General features: G+C 49.3%; 2 protein-coding genes across 10 annotated transcripts in view; one reads left to right on the forward strand and one right to left on the reverse strand.

Moving 5' to 3' along the window:
• The window catches only part of FAM234A (family with sequence similarity 234 member A), a 46,081-nt gene extending 38,277 nt beyond the window's left edge, over nucleotides 1-7,804 (reverse strand). For 2 of the 5 annotated variants that reach the window (XM_033236439.1, XM_033236434.1), the window contains exon 1: nucleotides 2,150-2,470. The gene's annotated coding sequence lies outside the window, so the exon portion shown is untranslated. The other 3 variants (XM_033236436.1, XM_033236438.1, XM_033236437.1) reach the window with 3 other exon arrangements.
• LUC7L (LUC7 like) overlaps nucleotides 7,724-19,606 on the forward strand; it is a 49,238-nt gene continuing 37,355 nt past the window's right edge. For 2 of the 5 annotated variants that reach the window (XM_033236443.1, XM_033236444.1), the window contains exons 1-3: nucleotides 7,744-7,926; nucleotides 9,868-9,962; nucleotides 19,178-19,276. In XM_033236443.1, coding sequence (XP_033092334.1) covers nucleotides 7,866-7,926; nucleotides 9,868-9,962; nucleotides 19,178-19,276 — 255 coding nt within the window. In that variant the 5' untranslated portion in view covers nucleotides 7,744-7,865. Of the gene's footprint in view, nucleotides 7,927-8,804; nucleotides 9,963-19,177; nucleotides 19,277-19,606 lie in introns of all 5 variants that reach the window. The other 3 variants (XM_033236447.1, XM_033236446.1, XM_033236445.1) reach the window with 3 other exon arrangements.

The following is a 19,606-nucleotide window of genomic DNA, read 5'->3' on the forward strand; positions in this document are numbered from 1 at the left end:
GATCACCTGCGGTCAGGAGTTTGGAACCAGCCTGGCCCACATGGTGAAACCCCGTCTCTACTAAAACACACACAAAAAATTAGCTGGGCATGGTGGTGGGCGCCTGTAATCCCAGCTACTTAGGAGGCTGAGGGGGGAGAATCGCTTGAACCCGGGAGACAGAGGTTGCAGTGAGCTGAGATCTTGCCACTGCACTCCATCCTGGGCAACAAGACCGAAACTCCGTCTCAAGAAAAAGAGAAAAAAAAAAGAAAAAGAAAAAAAAAGACGGAATCCTCCACCATTTCTAAATCCTGATGATCTCATTCAAGCCCTTGACCCCGTTTTACTTCTGGTTCCTTGGACTTCCCAGAGCAAAAGCGAATGGAATGCTTCCATAGCGTGAACTAGATTTAATATGTTTTCCATGCTTGATGCCAAAAGCATCCCAATCAGTACGGCAAAGACTAAGAGAACTGGTAAAATGCCCAAATCCATGTCCACTTGAGGCCAGGGTCATTCTCACTATTTCCTCCTCCCCTGCTCTGCACTTACTCTTTAGCATGTTTTTTTTTTTTTTTTTTTGAGATGTGGTCTTGCTCTTCTCACCCAGGCTGGAGTGCAATGGGGTGATCTCAGCTCACTACAACCTCCGCCTCCTGGGTTCAAGTGATTCTCCTCCCTCAATCTCCCAAGTAGCTGGGATTATCAGTGCCTGCCACCACGCCTGGTTAATTTTTTTTTTTTTTTGAGACGGAGTCTCGCTCTGTCGCCCAGGCTGGAGTGCAGTGGCAGGATCTCAGCTCACTGCAAGCTCCACCTTCGGGGTTTACGCCATTCTCCTGCATCAGCCTCCCGCGTAGCTGGGACTACAGGCGCCTGCCACCTCACCCGGCTAGTTTTTTGTGTATTTTTTTTAGTAGAGACGGGGTTTCACCGTGTTCGCCAGGATGGTCTCGACCTCCTGACCTCGTGATCCGCCCGTCTCAGCCTCCCAAAGTGCTGGGATTACAGGCTTGAGCCACCGCGCCTGGCCCTGGTTAATTTTTTATTTTAATCGAGACGGGTTTCACCATGATGGCCATGCTGGTCTCGAACTCCTGACCTCAGGTGATCCGCCTGCCTCAGCCTCCCAAACTGCTGGGATGACAGGCGTGAGCCACCGCGCCCGGCCCAGCAAGCTCCATTTTTTATTTATCTAATATACCACCTGTACCCTCCAGTAGAATAGACGCTCCTTGAGGACAGGAAGTTCTTTTGTTGAGTACTATATCCTCAGCCCCTAGAACCATCCCTGGCTCCCAGCAGACACTCGGAGAGTATTTGTTGAGTTATTCTGCTCTAATTGAATGCAGACTGAAATTGCAAATAAAGAAGTAGTGTCATCTGATGCTGGCGCTGGAAAGACACCGGCAACCAGTACACGGAAGGGAGCGCGTCACGGCCTCCTCAGCGGGAATCACAAGGTTTAGAACCCGGGAGTAAACGAAATTGCCTACCCTGAGAACCTATCAGTCTGTCCACGGGCAATCTCTCTCCTTGACAACTCTCGGCCAGCGAACGTAGGGGAGAGCCAGGAACGCTAATCAGTGTTTGGCCTCAGTCTCTCCCACAGACGAGCAACCTCGGCTGCGCTGGGGGCGCTTGCCCGGGGTGCCGGCCGCACGAGCTTGCAGACACCGTCCTGAGAGGACACGCCTCTCTGATCCCCGTGAGGTTCTCATCCACATTCTTCCACCATAAAAAAACACCTTCAGGCAATGGGCAGCACCAAGAGCGAAACTGGCCACGGCCGGCTCACCTATTCTGCGCCACGGCGGGGCCCTCCCTACCGGGAGGTAAAACCCCGCTCTGAGGAATAATGGGGTTTGTTCTGAACGCCACTGAAGCCCAGGCTGCGGCAACGGGGGAAACCCGAGAATCAGCCTCCAGAGGCGCTGCGGCCGACCCACTGAAGGCCCTGAGGCCCCACCGCAGCCTCCCGGCCCGCACCCGACTCGGGAAGGCGGAGGAGTTGGGCGGCAGCACGGGCGGAGTCCTCCAGGGGCCGAGGGACTGGGGAACCTGGGGCTGGGGTCTCCGAGGCAGGGGGACCGCGTCCCAGAGCGAAGGGGCGGCCTGCGGCGCCCCTGCGGCGCGCACGCGCGAGAACGAGGCCGCGCTCACTCACCTGCCGCCGCGCCCTCTCACCCGCCCGCGCCGCGGGCCCCGCCCCCTGGCGTCACTTCCGACTAAATGGGCGGGCAGGGCCGGAAATTCTCGGTCTCTGACCCCGCCCCCCGGCCTGCTTCGGTCGCTCAGCAACGCTCATCGTGGGCGTGGCCTCCTTCGGGAATCTGGCGGTGTCCTGTTTGTCGCTGTCGCAATGGATGCTGAACGTCCTCGCCCCTCTTCGTTCCCTTCCCCCCCTCCGTCCTTGCTCCTCTCCGTCCTCTTTCCCCTCCTTCCCTGCGTCCTTGTTGCGTCCTTGCTCTCCTCTTCGTCCTCTCCCCACCGTGTCCTCTTCCCGCCTTCTTTCTCGACGTCGACCCGCGATCGCCGATCGCCGATCGCCGTCCTCGCCCCCGCCCCCGCCTCCCGGTGCTCCCAGCGTTTCTCCTCTTTGACCACGAGGAGAATTGCTGGCAGTGGGGATGCGAATTTTCGACCTTGAAATATTGTGCCAAATTGGGAGTGTCAAGTGGTTGTACTAACACCCCACGCGGATCAATATTGGGCATGATGATTAGAATCCCCATACAGATCAGGGTATCTAAGAACTTCGGCTCAAGCAAGCCTTCCGCCTCCACCTCCGGAGTAGCTGGAACTACAGGCAGGTGCCACCACGCCTGGCTGAATTTTTCGTTTTATAGAGACGGGGTCTCACTGTGTTGCCCAGTCTGGTCTCACCTGAACTCAAGTGATCCGCCCGCCTGGGCCTCCCAGAGTGCTGGAATTACAGGCGTGAGCCACTGTGCCCAGACAAAAAAATTTTTTTAAAATAAATAAAGATGGCAGTCTCACTATGTAGCCCAGGCTGGTCTCATTTTTCTGAGGTCAAGCAATCCTCCTCCTGCCTTGGCCTCCCAAAGCGCTGGGATTACAAGTATGAGTCACCATGCCTGGCCTAGAGTAATTTCTTTTTTTTTTTTTTCTCTTGAGACAGAGTTTTGCTCTGTCGCCTAGGCTGGAGTGTAGTGGCATGATCTCAGCTCACCGCAACCTCCGCCTCCCGGGTTCAAGCAATTCTCCTGCCTCAGCCTCCCAAGTAGCTGGGATTACAGGTGCAGGCAACCATGCCCAGCTAATTTTTGTCTTTTTAGTAGGGAACAGTTTTTGCCATGTTGGCCAGGCTGACCTCAAACTCCAGCCTGGGCAACTCCTGACCATTGCACTCCAGCCTGGGCAACTAGAGTGAAACTCCGTCTCAAAAAAGAAAAAAAATGGGGTCTCCCTCTGTCCCTCAGACTCAAGTGCAGTGGCAGGATCACGGCTTACTACAACCTCTGCTTCCCAGGCACAGGTGATCCTTTCACCTCAGCCTCTGGGGTAGCTAGGACTACAGGTGTAAGCCACCATGCCCAGCTAATTTTTTTACTTTTTTGTAGAGATGGGGTTTTGCCATATTACCTAGGCTGGTCTTGAACTCCTGGACTCAAGTGATCTCCTGCTTTGGCCTACTCAAAGTGCTGGGATTCCAAGCATGAGCCACTGTGCCTGGCAGTGCTCAAAGTGCTGTGGCAGTTTGGTAGGTGGGTAATTCAGATGATGTAATTGCTTTGTTCAAATGGCCAATTGGAAGCAAAATCATGCCTTAGAACATTATTTAAAACTTGTCGGCCGGGCGCGGTGGCTCAAGCCTGTAATCCCAGCACTTTGGGAGGCCGAGAGGGGCGGATCAGGAGGTCAGGAGATCGAGACCATCCTGGCTAACGCGGTGAAACCCCGTCTCTACTAAAAAATACAAAAAACTAGCCGGGCGTGGTGGCGGGCGTCTGTAGTCCCAGCTACTCGGGAGGCTGAGGCAGAAGAATCGCTTGAACCCAGGAGGCAGAGGTTGCAGTGAGCCGAGATTGTGTCACTGCACTCCAGCCTGGGCGACAGAGCGAGACTCCGTCTCTAAAACAAAACAAATGAAAACAAAACTTGTCTTACCGTGTCTGGACTTTTGATGCTTCTAGACCACAAACAGTCTTTGTTGTATTCTTAGAGTAAGTCTTTTTTTCCCCCTTCCAGGGCAGCAATCATTAAATTATCATTTGTGAAATGATTTTTTGGGCCGGGCGCAGTGGCTTAAGCCTGTAATCCCAGCACTTTGGGAGGCCGAGACGGGCGGATCACGAGGTCAGGAGATCCAGACCATCCTGGCTAACACGGTGAAACCCCGCCTCTACTAAAAATACAAAAAACTAGCCGGGCAAGGTGGCGGCGCCTGTAGTCCCAGCTACCCGGGAGGCTGAGGCAGGAGAATGGTGTGAACCCGGGAGGCGGAGCTTGCAGTGAGCTGAGAAACGGCCACAGAACTCCAGACTGGGTGACAGAGCGAGACTCCGTCTCAAAAAAAAAAAAAAAAAAAAAAGAAATGATTTTTTGTAAATTTAATTTTATTTTTAAATTAATTTTTCTGAGGTGGAGTGTAAAAATAGACCACTCCCGGCCTGTTTTGTTTTTTCTGCTTCTTCTTCTTTTTGAGATGGAGTCTCCCTCTATTGCCCAGGCTGGAGTGCAGTGACACAATCTCGGCTCACTGCAACCTCTGCCTCCTGGGTTCAAGCGATTCTCCTGCCTCAGCCTCCCGAGCAGCTGGGACTACAGGCATGTGCCACCATGCTCGGCTAGTTTTTTTCTATTTTTAGTAGAGACGGTCTCACCATGTTGGCCAGGCTGGTCTTGAACTCCTGACCTCGTGATCCATCCGCCTTGGCCTCCCAAAGTGCTGGGATTACAGGCATGAGCCACCGTGCTCGGCCTTTTTTTTTTTATTTTTTATTTTTTTTGAGACAGAGTCTGGCTCTGTCGCCCAGGCTGGAGTGCAGTGGCCGGATCTCAGCTCACTGCAAGCTCCACCTCCCGGGTTTACGCCATTCTCCTGCCTCAGCCTCCTGAGTAGCTGGGACTACAGGCGCCCGCCACCTCGCCTGGCTAGTTTTTTGTATTTTTTAGTAGAGACGGGGTTTCACTGTGTTAGCCAGGATGGTCTCGATCTCCTGACCTCGTGATCCGCCCGTCTCGGCCTCCCAAAGTGCTGGGATTACAGGCTTGAGCCACCGCGCCCGGCCTTTTTTTTTTTTTTGAGATGGAGTTTTGCTTTTGTTGCCCACACTGGAGTACAATGATGCAATCTTGACTCACCGCAACCTCTGCTTCCCAGGTTCAAGCAATTCTCCTGCCTCAGCCCCTGGAGTAGCTGGGATTACAGGCATGCGGCACCATGCCCGGCTATTTTTGTATTTTTAGTAGAGACGGGGTTTCTCCGTGTTGGTCAGGCTGGCCTCAAACTCCTGACCTCAGGTGATCCGCCTGCCTCGACCTCCCAAAGTGCTGGGATTACAGGCATGAGCCACGGCCCCCCGCCTGGCCTGTTTTTTAAGTTTTAAGTCAATTTTTGAGACAGGGTCTTGTTTTTTTTTTTTTTTTCTGGCCTCCCAAATTGCTGCGATTACAGGTGTGAGCCCCCGTGCCTGGCCAAGACAAGGTCTCGTTTTTTTACCCAGGCTTCAGTGTAGTGGTGTGATCACAGCTCACTGCAGCCTTAACCACCCTGGCTCAGTCTGTCCTCCAATCTCAGCTTCTTGAGTGGCTGGGACTAGAGGCACATACCACCACACCCGGCCTATATTTATTTATTTATTTTAAATAGAGAGCGGGGGCCTGGTGTTGTGGTTCACAGCTGTAATCCCAGGACTTTGGGGGGCCCAGGTGGGTGGATCACCTGAGGTCAGGAGTTTAAGACCAGCCTGGCCAACACGGCAAAACCCGGTTTCTTTTTTTTTGAGATGAAGGCTGGCTCTGCCGCCCAGGCTGGAGTGCAGTGGCCGGATCTCAGCTCACTGCAAGCTCCGCCTCCCGGGTTTACGCCATTCTCCTGCCTCAGCCTTTCACCGTGTTAGCCAGGATGATCTCGATCTCCTGACCTCGTGATCCGCCTGCCTCGGCCTCCCAAAGTGCTGGGATTACAGGCTTGAGCCACCACGCCCGGCCGGCAAAACCCGGTTTCTACAAAAGTACAAAAAAAAAAATTAGGTGGGCATGACGGCGGGTGTCTGTAATCCTAGCTACTGGGGAGACTGAGGCAGGAGAATCGCTTGAACCCAGAAGGCAAAGGTTGTAGTGAGCCCAGATCGCACCACTGCACTTCACCCTGGGCGACACAGCGAGACTCCGTCCCAAAAATAAATAAATAAAAAATAAAGGCCGGGCGCAGTGGCTCATGCCTGTAATCCCAGCACTTTGGGAGGCTGGGACGGGTGCATCACCTGAGGTTAGGAGTTCGAGACCAGCCTGACCAATATGGAGAAACCCTGTCTCTACTGAAAATACAAAATTAGCTGGGCTTGGTGGCACATACCTGTAATCCCAGCTATATGGGAGGCAGAGGCAGCAGAATTGCTTGAACCCGGGAGGCAGAGCCGGGATCACGCCATTGCACTCCAGCCTGGGTAACAAGAGCGAAACTCCATCTCAAAAATAAATAAATAAATAAATTAATTAAATAAAATTAAAAAATAAAAAATAAGAAAAGCTTTAATAGAAGTCTATGCCAGACTATGCACACATAAGTGCATGTTATAATTCTATCATCACATAAAGTAATTGCTGACACATACCTGTTTTTAGCCCCTGGGACGGTAGACCATGAGCTCGCAGAAGGACGACCACGAGGTTGTAATCATAGAACCTAATATTAATGCCATGACTGATGGCTAAACATGGTGGTTCACACCTGTAATCCCAATACTTTGCCGGGCTGAGGAGGGAGGATAAGGAGCCTGGGAGGTCGAGGCTGCAGTGAGCGGTAATAGCGCCAGTGCACTCCAGCCTGGGCAAGAGAGCAAGACCCTCGCTCAAAAATAAATAAATAAATAAAAATAAGTAAAATTCCATGCTTTATTTAACTTTCACAAAAATCATGTGAGGGGATGGCCGGGCGCGGTGGCTCAAGCCTGTAATCCCAGCACTTTGGGAGGCCGAGACGGGCGGATCACGAGGTCAGGAGATCAAGACCATCCTGCCTAACACGGTGAAACCCCGTCTCTACTAAAAATACAAAAACTAGCCGGGCGAGGTGGCGGGCGCCTGTAGTCCCAGCTACTCGGGAGGCTGAGGCAGGAGAATGGCGTAAACCCGGAGGCGGAGCTTGCAGTGAGCTGAGATCCGGCCACTGCACTCCAGCCCGGGCGACAGAGCGAGACTCCGCCTCAAAAAAAAAAAAAAAAAAAAAAATCATATGAGGGGCACCTTTAGAATCCTCATTTCACAGATTTAAAAAAAAAACGAGCGTCGGGGAGCTAAATAATATGCTCACGGTTTCATGGCTAGCTTAGAAAAAGCACGGATTTATCTTGTTTTTGATAGACTGTATTTGATTTTATTGTAGTTTACCCTCCGTAGAGACTCGTTTGAGGTCCTGGGGGTCTAGAGTAAAATCAAGGTTGGGATTTTGGTTCTGTCCTTGGACAACTTGCGTAGACCACTCAGAACCTCAGTCTCCCTCAAGCACCCACCTCAGAAACTACATTTCCCAGCAGGCCGTGCGCCGGCGCCTTCGTACTTCCTCCCGGCGTCCCCCGCGGCGGGAAAGAGTCGAGTGGGCTCGAGGCCGACGCGACCATCATTTGTCGACGCCGCTGCTGCTGCCTGCCTGAGAGAAGCCGTCGCCGCCGTCCCCTCCGCCTCCGCCGGCTACCATGTCCGCCCAGGCGCAGATGCGGGCCCTGCTGGACCAGCTCATGGGCACGGCTCGGGACGGTGAGTCAGAGCGGCCAACCAGGCGAGGGTCTGGGGTGGGAGTGAGGCGAGGCCGCCGGGCGGCCTGAGGCGGGGGCCGCGATCGTCTGCGCCTGCGCTTGCGCGGGGCACCGCTCCTCCTCCGCCGCGCGCGCCGACCGCAGGCGCCGGGCCTTTGTCTAAGCCGGTTCGTCTCTGAGGCGGCCGTGGGTCCAGGTCCGTCTCCTCTTTCGGAGTCTGCGCCATGGATGGGGCTTCAGCCTCCTTCCCGTTTACCGTCCCGCTACTTGCTCCCCGACGGGCGCCGCGGCTCCGTGCCCCTCCGCGAACTGGGGAGTCGGCGAGGGGCTGGAATCCGCGTGGGCTCCAGGTCGCTGGCAGCCGGGTGGCAGCACTCCTCCGAGGCTCCTTGGGAAGAAGCTACACCCGAGGGAGCCGGATGGGCCTCGAAACCCTGGCCCGTTCTGGTTCTGGACCATTGCAAGGGGAGCCGTACACTGAGCCTTTCTAACGTGGGTTTCTGCCGAGTACTTTTCCAGCTCCCCCCTTCCCCCAGCACACAGGAGAGCCTCTGTGTAGCCAGCGCTTGGCAGTGGTTAGGTAGGTTGTACTGTGTAGGGAGGAGCTCAAGATCCTGATGGTTGTCACAGGAGAAAGCGGTTGCATCTTCGCAAAACTATATACCTGCTGTGGTTTGTGTTTTCTTTTCTGCTGAAGTAATGAAGTTGTAAGTTCACACTGGCACCTTCTCAGGGCTGTGCAGATTATTTGCACTTTATCTCATAGGTGAATAAGTGCTTTTTAGCTTTCTTTGTATATTGAGTTGCTTTTGAATTGCTTCCCATATTTTTATTTCATACAAACTGAACAATTGTGGCCCCTCTATTTTATTTATAAAGGTTCAGTGTATCTTTGCCTGCCTACATCAATCTGCAAGGGAGTTGCAGAAAGCCTCATGTTCATCGAGCCGTGAGTCACAACCAATTTCTAAGCTGTTATAACAAAAAAGTGTTTGCTTTTTTTCACAAGTAACTTTAAAAGTGTAGTTTAGAAAGAAAACATTTTCAATAAAAAGACACTACATTAATCCTGGATGCTTGCAAATCCTAAAATATATTCCTCCTCTAGCGTTGCACAGCTCTGTGTTGTATACACAGACTAGCTTTAGAATTTGTCACATACCACTTTGCCTTTACTTTTATGTATCATTCCCCCGACTTCCTTACTGCAGGTGTGGGCAAGAAAACTTTTCCTTTAACACTTTTCAACAGCGGGCATAAAATTCTGCAGCTGAGGTCTTGAAGAATGCAGATGGGTGCAGTATGTGTTGGAGCTCACAGTGTGTATTGACTAACCTAGTTCCTTTTTGCTTTTTTTGGTATTGTCTTGTTAAAAGTGACTCCCAGGTAGCAACTCTCTTTTTTAAGGGTGGGGACGAAAGGGATATAGGAAGAATAGATCTAGATTATTTAACAGTCTTCGATAGCATTTGATTGAAAGCTTTCTTCTTCATTCAATTTTGGGCAAAATACTGCCTCTGCATTTGTTCATAACAAAAAGATTAATAAGTAGCTTTTGTTGGTGGAAATTACCAGCTCTATAAGTCGCCCTTGGTGGTTCATGGACCTCTGATTAGCTTGGGTTTTGGAATCTCATTGCCACATGTATATGTGGAGCCAATGGCCTTTTGGTGCTCAGCTGCTTACGTCTGACTCCTTGACTTCTTTGGTACAATGATGGAGTCAGATCTCATTAAGTGTGATTCTTCACGATATAACTGGCCTCAAAAAAATGTGTATTCCACTCCAGTGTAAATATCTTTAGATCAGCTTTTCATTGTATTTGATGGGGAGAACACAGAAATGATAGTCTGCAAATGATCCAGGTGAATCATTACACTAATGTTTTCTTGTGGTTAAACGTGATAATATTGTCTTATTTAAAACCACAAATGAATTTCAGGAGACGAAACCAGACAGAGGGTCAAGTTTACAGATGACCGTGTCTGCAAGAGTCACCTTCTGGACTGCTGCCCACATGACATCCTTGCTGGGACGGTAGGTGCATTTTGGGGGACCTCATGGAACACTCTGACATGAGTGCTGGGTAGGCAGTGATGGTTTTTCTATGTTGAATTTTGTTTTAACTTAAGTCTCTTTTTCTCTAAGTGGCTAAATGACAGCAGGTAATCCTCCGCTTGTATGTATGTACGCATGCATGCGTGCAATGGAGTCTTACTCTGTGTTGCCCAGGCTGAAGTGCAATGGTGTAGTCACAGCTCACTGCAGCCTCGAACTCCTGGGCTCCAGCGATCCTCCCGCCTCAGCCTCTTGAGCTTCTGGGACTACAGGCATGAGCCACTGCTCCTTGCTCAGTCCTCCACTTTTTAACAGGCAGAAATCCCTAATGCCCTTAAAATGATAGATTCTGTTCATTTGGTAGAATTTTATATTATGGTACAAATTTCACTGTTGTAAAATTCTGTCTATAAGGTTACCAGATTTTTTTGTAAAGTCATTTATACTGAGATATTCACAACTAAATAGGGCAAGTATTCTAATTTGGCTGTAGCAAAAAATATGCTTTAGGTTAGCCTGAAGTTCTTTGAAGATTCTGCGTGGGTTTGTTTGTTTGACCTCAAGTTGAATGTGTGGAAGACTTTTGATCTAGCAAGGTACATTTTCCTCCCCAAATTACTTGGTTTTTAAAAAAATCAGTTGAGGATACACTGATTTTGTAGTTTTGTGTTATGCCACCCTTTCAAGAAATCAGCATGCTGTTTGATGAATATAGACCCCTGCAATTTTAAGGTCACTTCAGATGAACAAAATGGATAAATGCTAGCTTTGTGTAATGTGCATTTATTCGAAGTAAGAATTTGAAAAGACTGAATAGTGGAGGATTATCTGTGGTGATTCAGCCGCTGAGAGAAAAGGAGTCCTGTAGAGACCACCCCCATTTTAACTTTTCACAGCTACCTCACAGGGTAAAAACTGTTCTCTCATTTTAAGGATGAAATGTACATATGTTAGAGGATGTTTTCTTCATGGTGAATCATTGCTTTTATTAGGGAGGAGCACCTTCTGAAAAACCCCTCAGATGTGTTAAATCTTCTCAATCTGACTTTTCTGACAGCAAATGCAAAATGAATGCCAAACCTTGTGCCTCTGTTCTTTGGGGTGTTGTCTGCTGTTTGGCCTGGGGTGGGAAAACGTTACTGTTTGCTGCAGATTACTGTGGGTACCGAGGTCAATACAGATTAATGATTTCCACTCGTCAAAGGCAGTTTCACTGTAGGGTATTTTCATAGGATGCACAACTTGGAATTCTTGATAAACCCATAGTGAAAGAAGTCAGAGCAGATAGCTGTGTACTCTCAGGAAGATTTCAACTATGTTTTCCTCGGCCAGACCCTGTGTGTATAGCGTAGCTGTGGAATACTGGTGAGAAAAATAATCTCAGTGAGAGGATTTCTTCTTCTTCTTCTTTTTTTTTTCTTAAGTTTGCTCTTGTTGCCCAGCCTGGAGTGCAGTGGCATGATCGTGGCTCACTGCAACCTCTGCCTCCCGGGTTCAAGCCATTCTCTTGCCTCAGCCTCCCGAGTAGCTGGGATTACAGGCATGCACCACCACACCCGGCTAATTTTTGTATTTTCAGTACATACGGGGTTTCACCATGTTGGCCAGGCTAGTCTGGAACTCCTGACCTTGTGATCTGCCCACCTTGGTCTCCCAAAGTGCTGGGATTATAGGTGTGAGCCACCGCGCCCGGCCAGAATGAGGGTATTTCACACAAATGTTTATTGTTAGTTATAGATGAATTCACTAGATATTTATTGGACACCTACTTTGTGCCAGGCACTGGAGATAGTGTGCCAATAAAGTCTTTACTCTCATCTAGTGAGGGGAGAGGATGCATGATGAATAAGTAAATGAGTAGATAATGAGCTGTTGTAGATTGGGGGAGGAGGAAAGGCCTCTCAGGGACGTGTGAGCAGAGACCTGAATGGTGAGAAAGAACACGTGTAAAATTTGGGGATTTGGTGCTCTGGGTGGAGAGTGCAGAGGAACAGAAGGAACGCCCCTGATGTTTCTGGACTGGCGTGAATTAGCAGCGATAGGGAGGCAGAGGTTATGGAGGCCTATGATAACCAAGAAGCCATGGATTGAGGGCCTTCACTCCAGTGTTTGGAATTGGGCAGGGGCAGCTCAGCAACGGGGGTTGGAGAAGCATCCTGAGAGGGAGGAGGAAAGCCAGGAAACCCGTGTGCATGTGAAGACAGTGCCTTGCAAAGGTGTGAATGAACAAATGTCAGAGGCTGCTGATGGTCAGTTGGAGTAAGGATTGGAAATTCAGATAGGATTTGTTGTAGAGATTGATCCTCGCTGGGTTTTTTGTTTTTTGTTTTTTGTTGAGACAGAGTCTCACTCTGTTGCCAGGCTGGAGTGCAGTGGAGTAATCCTGACTCACTGCAACCTCCGCCTCCCGGATTCAAGCGATTCTCCTGCCTCAGCCTCCTGAGTAGCTGAGGTTACAGGCACGTGCCACCACACCTGGCTAATTTTTGTATTTTTAGTAGAGGCAGGGTTTCACCATGTTGACCAGGATGATCTCGATCTCTTGACCTTGTGATCCACCTGCTTGGCTGCCCAAAGTACTGGGATTACAGGTGTTAGCCACCATGCCTGACTGTTTTGTTTTTTTTGGAGACACTGTCTTGCTCTGTTACCCAGGTTGAAGTGCAGTGGCTTGGTCTTGGCTCACTGCAACCTCTGCCTCCCATGTTTAAGCGATTCTTCTGCCTCAGCCTCCCGCTGGGTCTACAGGCGTGCAACACCACGCCCGGCTAATTTTTGTATTTTTAGTCGAGACGGGGTTTTGCCATATTGGCCAGGCTGGTCTCGAACTCCTAACCTTGTGATTTACCCGCCTCAGCCTCTTAAAGTGCTGGGATTACAGGCATGAGACGTCGTGCCTGGCGAGAACTGTGTTTTCTGAAGGTTCTGGAAGCTTTGGTGCCCTTCCTGGTCAGCAGTGGTAGACCAGTAGAAGGTACGGAAGAGAACCCAGGTTGTTGAGTAAAAAAGGCCTGACACACTGGATTTAGCAGCCGTTTGGAATGTTGTGGAAGGACTTAATGAATGTGGTATTTCAGCTCTGCTTGATGTTAGGCATCCAGAGGAATGGCCAGTAGTATTTTTGCCTGCCTCCTTGGCAAAGCTGAAAAAGGTACATCCAAAGACGGTAACCATAGAACCCAAGCCTGTCCTCAGTGTGCTTTAGCAGGGACTGTTTTGGGAGCTCTCACATTGAAAAGTAAGTGCTGAATTTTGCTGCATGTGAGGTTTTTTATTTCTTTTTTTTTTTTTGAGACGGGGTCTCGCTCTGTCGCCCAGGCTGGAGTGTAGTAGCGGGATCTCAGCTCACTGCAAGCTCCGCCTCCCGGGTTTACGCCATTTTCCTGCCTCAGCCTCCTGAGTAGCTGGGACTACAGGCGCCCGCCACCTCGCCCGGCTAGTTTTTGTATTTTTAGTAGAGACGGGGTTTCACCGTGTTAGGCAGGATGGTCTTGATCTCCTGACCTCGTGATCCGCCCGTCTCGGCCTCCCAAAGTGCTGGGATTACCGGCTTGAGCCACCGCGCCCGGCCGAGGTTTTTTGTTTGTTTGTTTGTTTGTTTGTTTGATGGAGTCTCACTCTGTTGCCCAGGCTGGAGTGCATGGTGCGATCTTGGCTCACTGCAACCTCTGCCTCCTGGTTTCAAGCAACTCTCCTGCCTCAGCGTCCTGAGTAGCTGGGATTACAGGTGCCCACTACCACGCCCAGCTAATTTTTTGTATTTTTAGTAGAGATAGGGTTTCACTCTGTTGGCCAGGCTGGTCTTAAATTCTTGACCTCAGGTGATCCGCCCGCCATGGCCTCCCAAAGTGCTGGGATTACAGGCATGAGCCACCGTGCTCGGCCTCATGAGGTTTTGTAGTATCATATTTTTCTTGACAGTTGAGGTTTTTATAATGGAAATCAATTTGCACTTAGTACTTTGTTGTACTTAAGGTTTTAGGGTCTACTTCCTTTGGTAGTAGTATTTTGTTTGAATAAGAAAGCCTTGATTAGTTTAAAGCATTTTTTCTGATAGCTACCATTCATTTTTCAGGTGCAATGCTTAGTTTGTGGAAACTGTATATGTATTTTTTTGTTTATTTGTTTTTTGAGATGGAGTCTGGCTCTTTTGCACAGGCTGGAGTGCAGTGGCGCGATCTTGGCTCACTGCAAGCTCCGCCTCCTGGGTTCACACCATTCTCCTGCCTCAGCCTCCCGAGTAACTGGGACTACAAGTGCTCGCCACTGCGCCCAGCTAATTTTTTTTTTTTTTTTTTTTTTGTATTTTTAGTAGAGACGGGGTTTCACCTTGTTAGCCAGGATGGTCTCGATCTCCTGACCTCGTGATCCACTGAAACTATATATATATATATATAATTTTCTTTTGTTTTTTTTTTTTTTTGAGGTGGAGTCTCGCTCTGTCACCCAGGCTGGAGTGCAGTGGCCGGATCTCAGCTCACTGCAAGCTCCGCCTCCCGGATTCCCGCCATTCTCCTGCCTCAGCCTCCTGAGTAGCTGGGACTACAGGCGCCCGCCACCCCGCCCGGCTAGTTTTTTGTATTTTTTTAGTAGTGACGGGGTTTCACCGTATTAGCCAGGATGGTCTCGATCTCCTGACCTCGTGATCCGCCCGTCTCGGCCTCCCAAAGTGCTGGGATTACAGGCTTGAGCCACCGCGCCCGGCCATAATTTTCTTTTGAGACGGAGTTTCGCTGTGTCGCCCAGTCTGTAGTGCAGTGGTGCGGTCTTGGCTCACTGCAAGCTCCGCCTCCCAGGTTCACACCATTCTCCCACCTCAGCCTCCGTAACTGGGACTACAGGCGTGCACCACCACGCCCGGCTAGTTTTTTGTATTTTTTAGTAGAGACGGGGTTTCACCGTATTAGCCAGGATGGTCTCGATCTCCTGACCTCGTGATCCGCCCGTCTCGGCCTCCCAAAGTGCTGGGATTACAGGCTTGAGCCACCGCGCCCGGCCATAATTTTCTTTTGAGACGGAGTTTCGCTGTGTCGCCCAGTCTGTAGTGCAGTGGTGCGGTCTTGGCTCACTGCAAGCTCCGCCTCCCAGGTTCACACCATTCTCCCACCTCAGCTCCGTAACTGGGACTACAGGCGTGCACCACCACGCCCGGCTAGTTTTTTGTATTTTTTAGTAGAGACGGGGTTTCACCGTGTTAGCCAGGATGGTCTCGATCTCCTGACCTCGTGATCCGCCCATCTCGGCCTCCCAAAGTGCTGGGATTACAGGCTTGAGCCACCGCGCCTGGCCCGAAACTATATATTTTAAAGGACAACACTCAGAGCTTAGAAGAGTGAATGAGGCCAGGTGCGGTGGCTCATACCTGTAATCCCAGCACTTCAGGAGGACTAGGCGGGCGGATCACTTGAGGTCAGGAGTTTGAGACCAGCCTGCCCAACATGATGAAAACCCATCTCTACTAAAAATACAAAAAAATTAGCCGGACGTCGTGGTGCGCCCCTGTAGTCCCAGCTATTCGGGAGGCTGAGGTGGGAAAATCACTTGAATCTGGGAGGTGGAGGTTGCAGTGAGCTGAGATCGTGCCACTGCACTCCAGCCTGGGCGACAGAGTGAGACTCTGCTTAAAAAAAAAGAAAAAACAGAGTGAATGAAGTAAAAGTTGTCAGATTTTCAGTGATAGTGATTTTAATGCAAATTTGGTTTCCAGACATTGTCCTATCGCTAGGTCTTGTGTGTAACCGACCATAATGTGAGTTCCATCTGACTTCAGAATAATGATAAAGGAGAAAAGTCAATCTTTTGTCAAAATAAAGATATCCATACAAGGCAGACCCGTTGTCTGCCGCCTCCATGTTGGCTGTTATTGGTGATACTGAAGGATGTTTTGTTAACGAGCATGCCACATAGTTACTTTTTAAATTTATTTTATTTTATTTTATTTTATTTTATATTTTATTTTCTTGAGACGGAGTCTTGCTCTGTCGCCCAGGCTGGAGTGCAGTGGCATGATCTTGACTCAGTGCAAGCTTCGCCTCCCGGGTTCACGCCATTCTCCTGCCTCAGCCTTCTGAGTAGCTGGGACTACAGGCACCTGGCTAATTTTTTTTTTGTATTTTTAATAGAGACGGGGTTTCACTGTGTTAGCCAGGATGGTCTTGATCTCCTGACCTCGTGATCCGCCTGCCTCAGCCTCCCAAAGTGCTGGAGTTACAGGCGTGAGCCACCGCGCCCAGCCTAGCATGCTACATGCTTTCTATGAGACTGTATCCCAAGAGTCACACATGCAAGCCTCTCTATTTTTTTTCCTCAAGATGGATTAAAGGTTTAAAGCCTTCCTTTCTTTTTTTTTTTTTTAAAAAAAGATGGGATCTTGGCTGGGTGTGGTGGCTCACGCCTGTAATCCCACTACTTTGGGAGGCTGAGGTGGGTTGATCACCTGAGGTCAGGAGTTCGAGACCAGCCTGACCAACATGAAGAAACCCCGTCTCTATTAAAAATACAGAATTGCCGGGCGCGGTGGCTCAAGCCTGTAATCCCAGCACTTTGGGAGGCCGAGACGGGCGGATCACGAGGTCAGGAGATCGAGACCATCCTGGCTAACATGGTGAAACCCCGTCTCTACTAAAAAATACAAAAAAAACCTAGCCGGGCGAGGTGGTGGGCGCCTGTAGTCCCAGCTACTCGGGAGGCTGAGGCAGGAGAATGGCGTAAACCCGGAAGGTGGAGCTTGCAGTGAGCTGAGATCCGGCCACTGCACTCCAGCCTGAGCGACAGAGCCAGACTCCGTCTCAAAAAAAAATAAAATAAAAATAAAAATAAAAATACAGAATTAGCCAGGCGTGGTGGCACATGTCTGTAATCCCAGCACTTGGGAGGCTGAGGCAGGAGAATCACTTGAACCTGGGATGCAGAGGTTGCGGTGAGCCAAGATTGCACTCCAGTCTGGACAACAGGAGTGAAACGCCATCTCAAAAATAAAAACAATTTAAAAAGATGGGGTCTCTGTTGCTCAGACTGGAGTGCAGTGACTCAGTCATAGCTCACTGAAGCCTTGACCTCCCAGGCTCAAGCAATTCCCTCACCTCAGTCTCCCAAGTAGCTGGGACTATGGGCACATACCAGCACACCCAGCTGATTGTTAATGTTTTCATAGAGACAGGGTCTGGCTGTGTTGCCCAGGCTGGTCTTGAACTCCTGGGCTCAAGTGATCCTCCCATCTTGCCCTCCCAAAGGTGTTGGGATTACAGACATGTGCCACTGCAACTGGTACTAACGTCCCTTTTTTTTTTTTTTCCCCCTGGTTATGTAGACATGTTCTTTTGTCCTACTGGGGGTGTCTCCTAGTTGGGATGTTGGGTTTTGTTAACATGCACTCTAACCTGACACCATGATCCTCAGCACACAAACCTCCCTGTTGCTGTGTAGATGGCCAGAGGCAGAAGGTGTCTGCATAGAGTCCTATACTTAGGATTTAGATTAAAATCATACACTGTTATCTAATCGTACTGCATATGGTACACATAATAGCATTTCATGCTGTTCTTACAACATAAATCATTTTGTTTTAGTAATCGAACATTTTGTTTGTCAAATGGAGGAACTGAGTGGGACAATTGTCTGTCCTTACTTACATGTCCAGGGTCATTTCCCTGGTTGAGAAAATGTGTAGAACATTTATTTGGCTATTAACCAGCCTGTTCTCCTTTAATACCTTTTATATGCAATCCGCTACACAAGGTCAAGTGTTAGGTTGTGATGTAATTGCGAAAACCTAACTTCTGTCCGCTCTTTCCTCTTCCTCTGTATCTGCATCTTAGGCATCGAGCATCTCGAGTGGTCAAGATTGCAAGACAGGATGCCTAGAAATTTGTTGCAGTGAGACTGTTTTCTGGCCCTTTCCTTTTTTTTTCCCCCTTTTTTGAGACAGTCTCACTTTATTATCCAGGCTGGAGTGCAGTGGCACAGTCTCAGCTCACTGCTAACCCACCTCCTGGGTTTAAGTGATACTTGTGTCTGAGCTCTCCGAGTAGCTGGGATTACAGGTGCCCCACCACCACACCTGGCTAATTTTTGTAGTTTTAGTGGAGACTGGGTTTCATCATGTTCGGCAGGCTGACCTTGAACTCCTGACCTCAAGTGATCCGCCTGCCTCACCCTCCTAAAGTGCTGGGATTACAGGCATGAGCCACCACGCCCAGCCCTGGCCCTTTGCTATCCCTGCCACCCCACGTGCTACCATTTACTGAATCCTTGGACTGATGCATAAATAAAACTGAGCCGGGGCCGGGCGCGGTGGCTCAAGCCTGTAATCCCAGCACTTTGGGAGGCCGAGACGGGCGGATCATGAGGTCAGGAGATCGAGACCAGCCTGGCTAACAGGGTGAAACCCCGTCTCTACTAAAAATACAAAAAAACTAGCCGGGCGAGGTGGCGGGCGCCTGTAGTCCCAGCTACTTGGGAGGCTGAGGCAGGAGAATGGCGTGAACCCGGGAGGCGGAGCTTGCAGTGAGCTGAGATCTGGCCACTGCACTCCAGTCCGGGCCACAGAGCGAGACTCCGCCTCAAAAAAAAAATAAAATAAAAAAAAAAATAAAACTGAGCCGGGCACAGTGGCTCACACCTGTAATACCAGTGCTTTGGGAGGCCAAGGTGGGTGTATCACTTGAGGTCAAGAGTTCGAGACCAGCCTGGCCAACGTGGCAAAACCCTGTCTCTACTGAAAATACAAAAAAAAAAAATTAACTGGGTGTGTTATTGTGTGCCTGTAATCCCAGCTACTGGGGAGAATGAGGCAGGAGAATTGCTTGAACCTGGGAGGTGGAGGTTACAGTGAGCCAAGGTTGTGCTACTGCACTCTAGCCTGGGTGACAGAGTGAGACGCCTTCGGAAAACAAACAAAAAAACCCGACAAAAGCCAATTAATTTAGTTGTCATGATTGCAGTCCAGTTGCCTCTGAGTCTAAAATAGAAACTTTACACTATTAAATGCATCAGTTTCAAGTGTCATGTAGTCACGATGGTAAAAATGAAATGAGACGTCTCAGCCATATCTCCTTTCTTAATTTTCTTGTTACAGTTTCAGTGTTCCAAAAACGGATCATTTATTTTGGTGACAGTTGAAATACCAAGTCCTGTTACATGCTTTCTACAGTAGGTGGGCACTCAGGTCTAAAGTTTTTGTTTTTTTCCCACAGCGCATGGATTTAGGAGAATGTACCAAAATCCACGACTTGGCCCTCCGAGCAGATTATGAGATTGCAAGTAAAGAAAGAGACCTCTTTTTTGAATTGGATGTAAGTTTTATTTGATGTTGATTTATAACTACTGTGAAGAACCTAATATTGAACTAACAAGAAATGTAACATATGTAAGTTTATGAAGCAAAATAAAGTAGTTGCTTGTTATCCTGCCACTCAAGCTGAGAGCTAGAATACAGCCGGTAATGCTTAATCTTGTGTCCACCATCCTATCACTATTCTAAATAATATGTGTTATCTCATTTTGTTGCTTTTAAAAAATATTTTAATTACATTTTTATGAGTCCTTGAACAGTGTTTCTTTTTGCTTCGTTTTGAGCTTTATGAAAATGGTTTCATAGTGTAGAGAGTCTTTAAAATTAGATT

This window comes from Trachypithecus francoisi, unplaced genomic scaffold (assembly GCF_009764315.1).
Source record: "Trachypithecus francoisi isolate TF-2019V2 unplaced genomic scaffold, Tfra_2.0 Lachesis_group15, whole genome shotgun sequence".
NCBI classification, from domain to species: Eukaryota; Metazoa; Chordata; class Mammalia; order Primates; family Cercopithecidae; genus Trachypithecus; species Trachypithecus francoisi.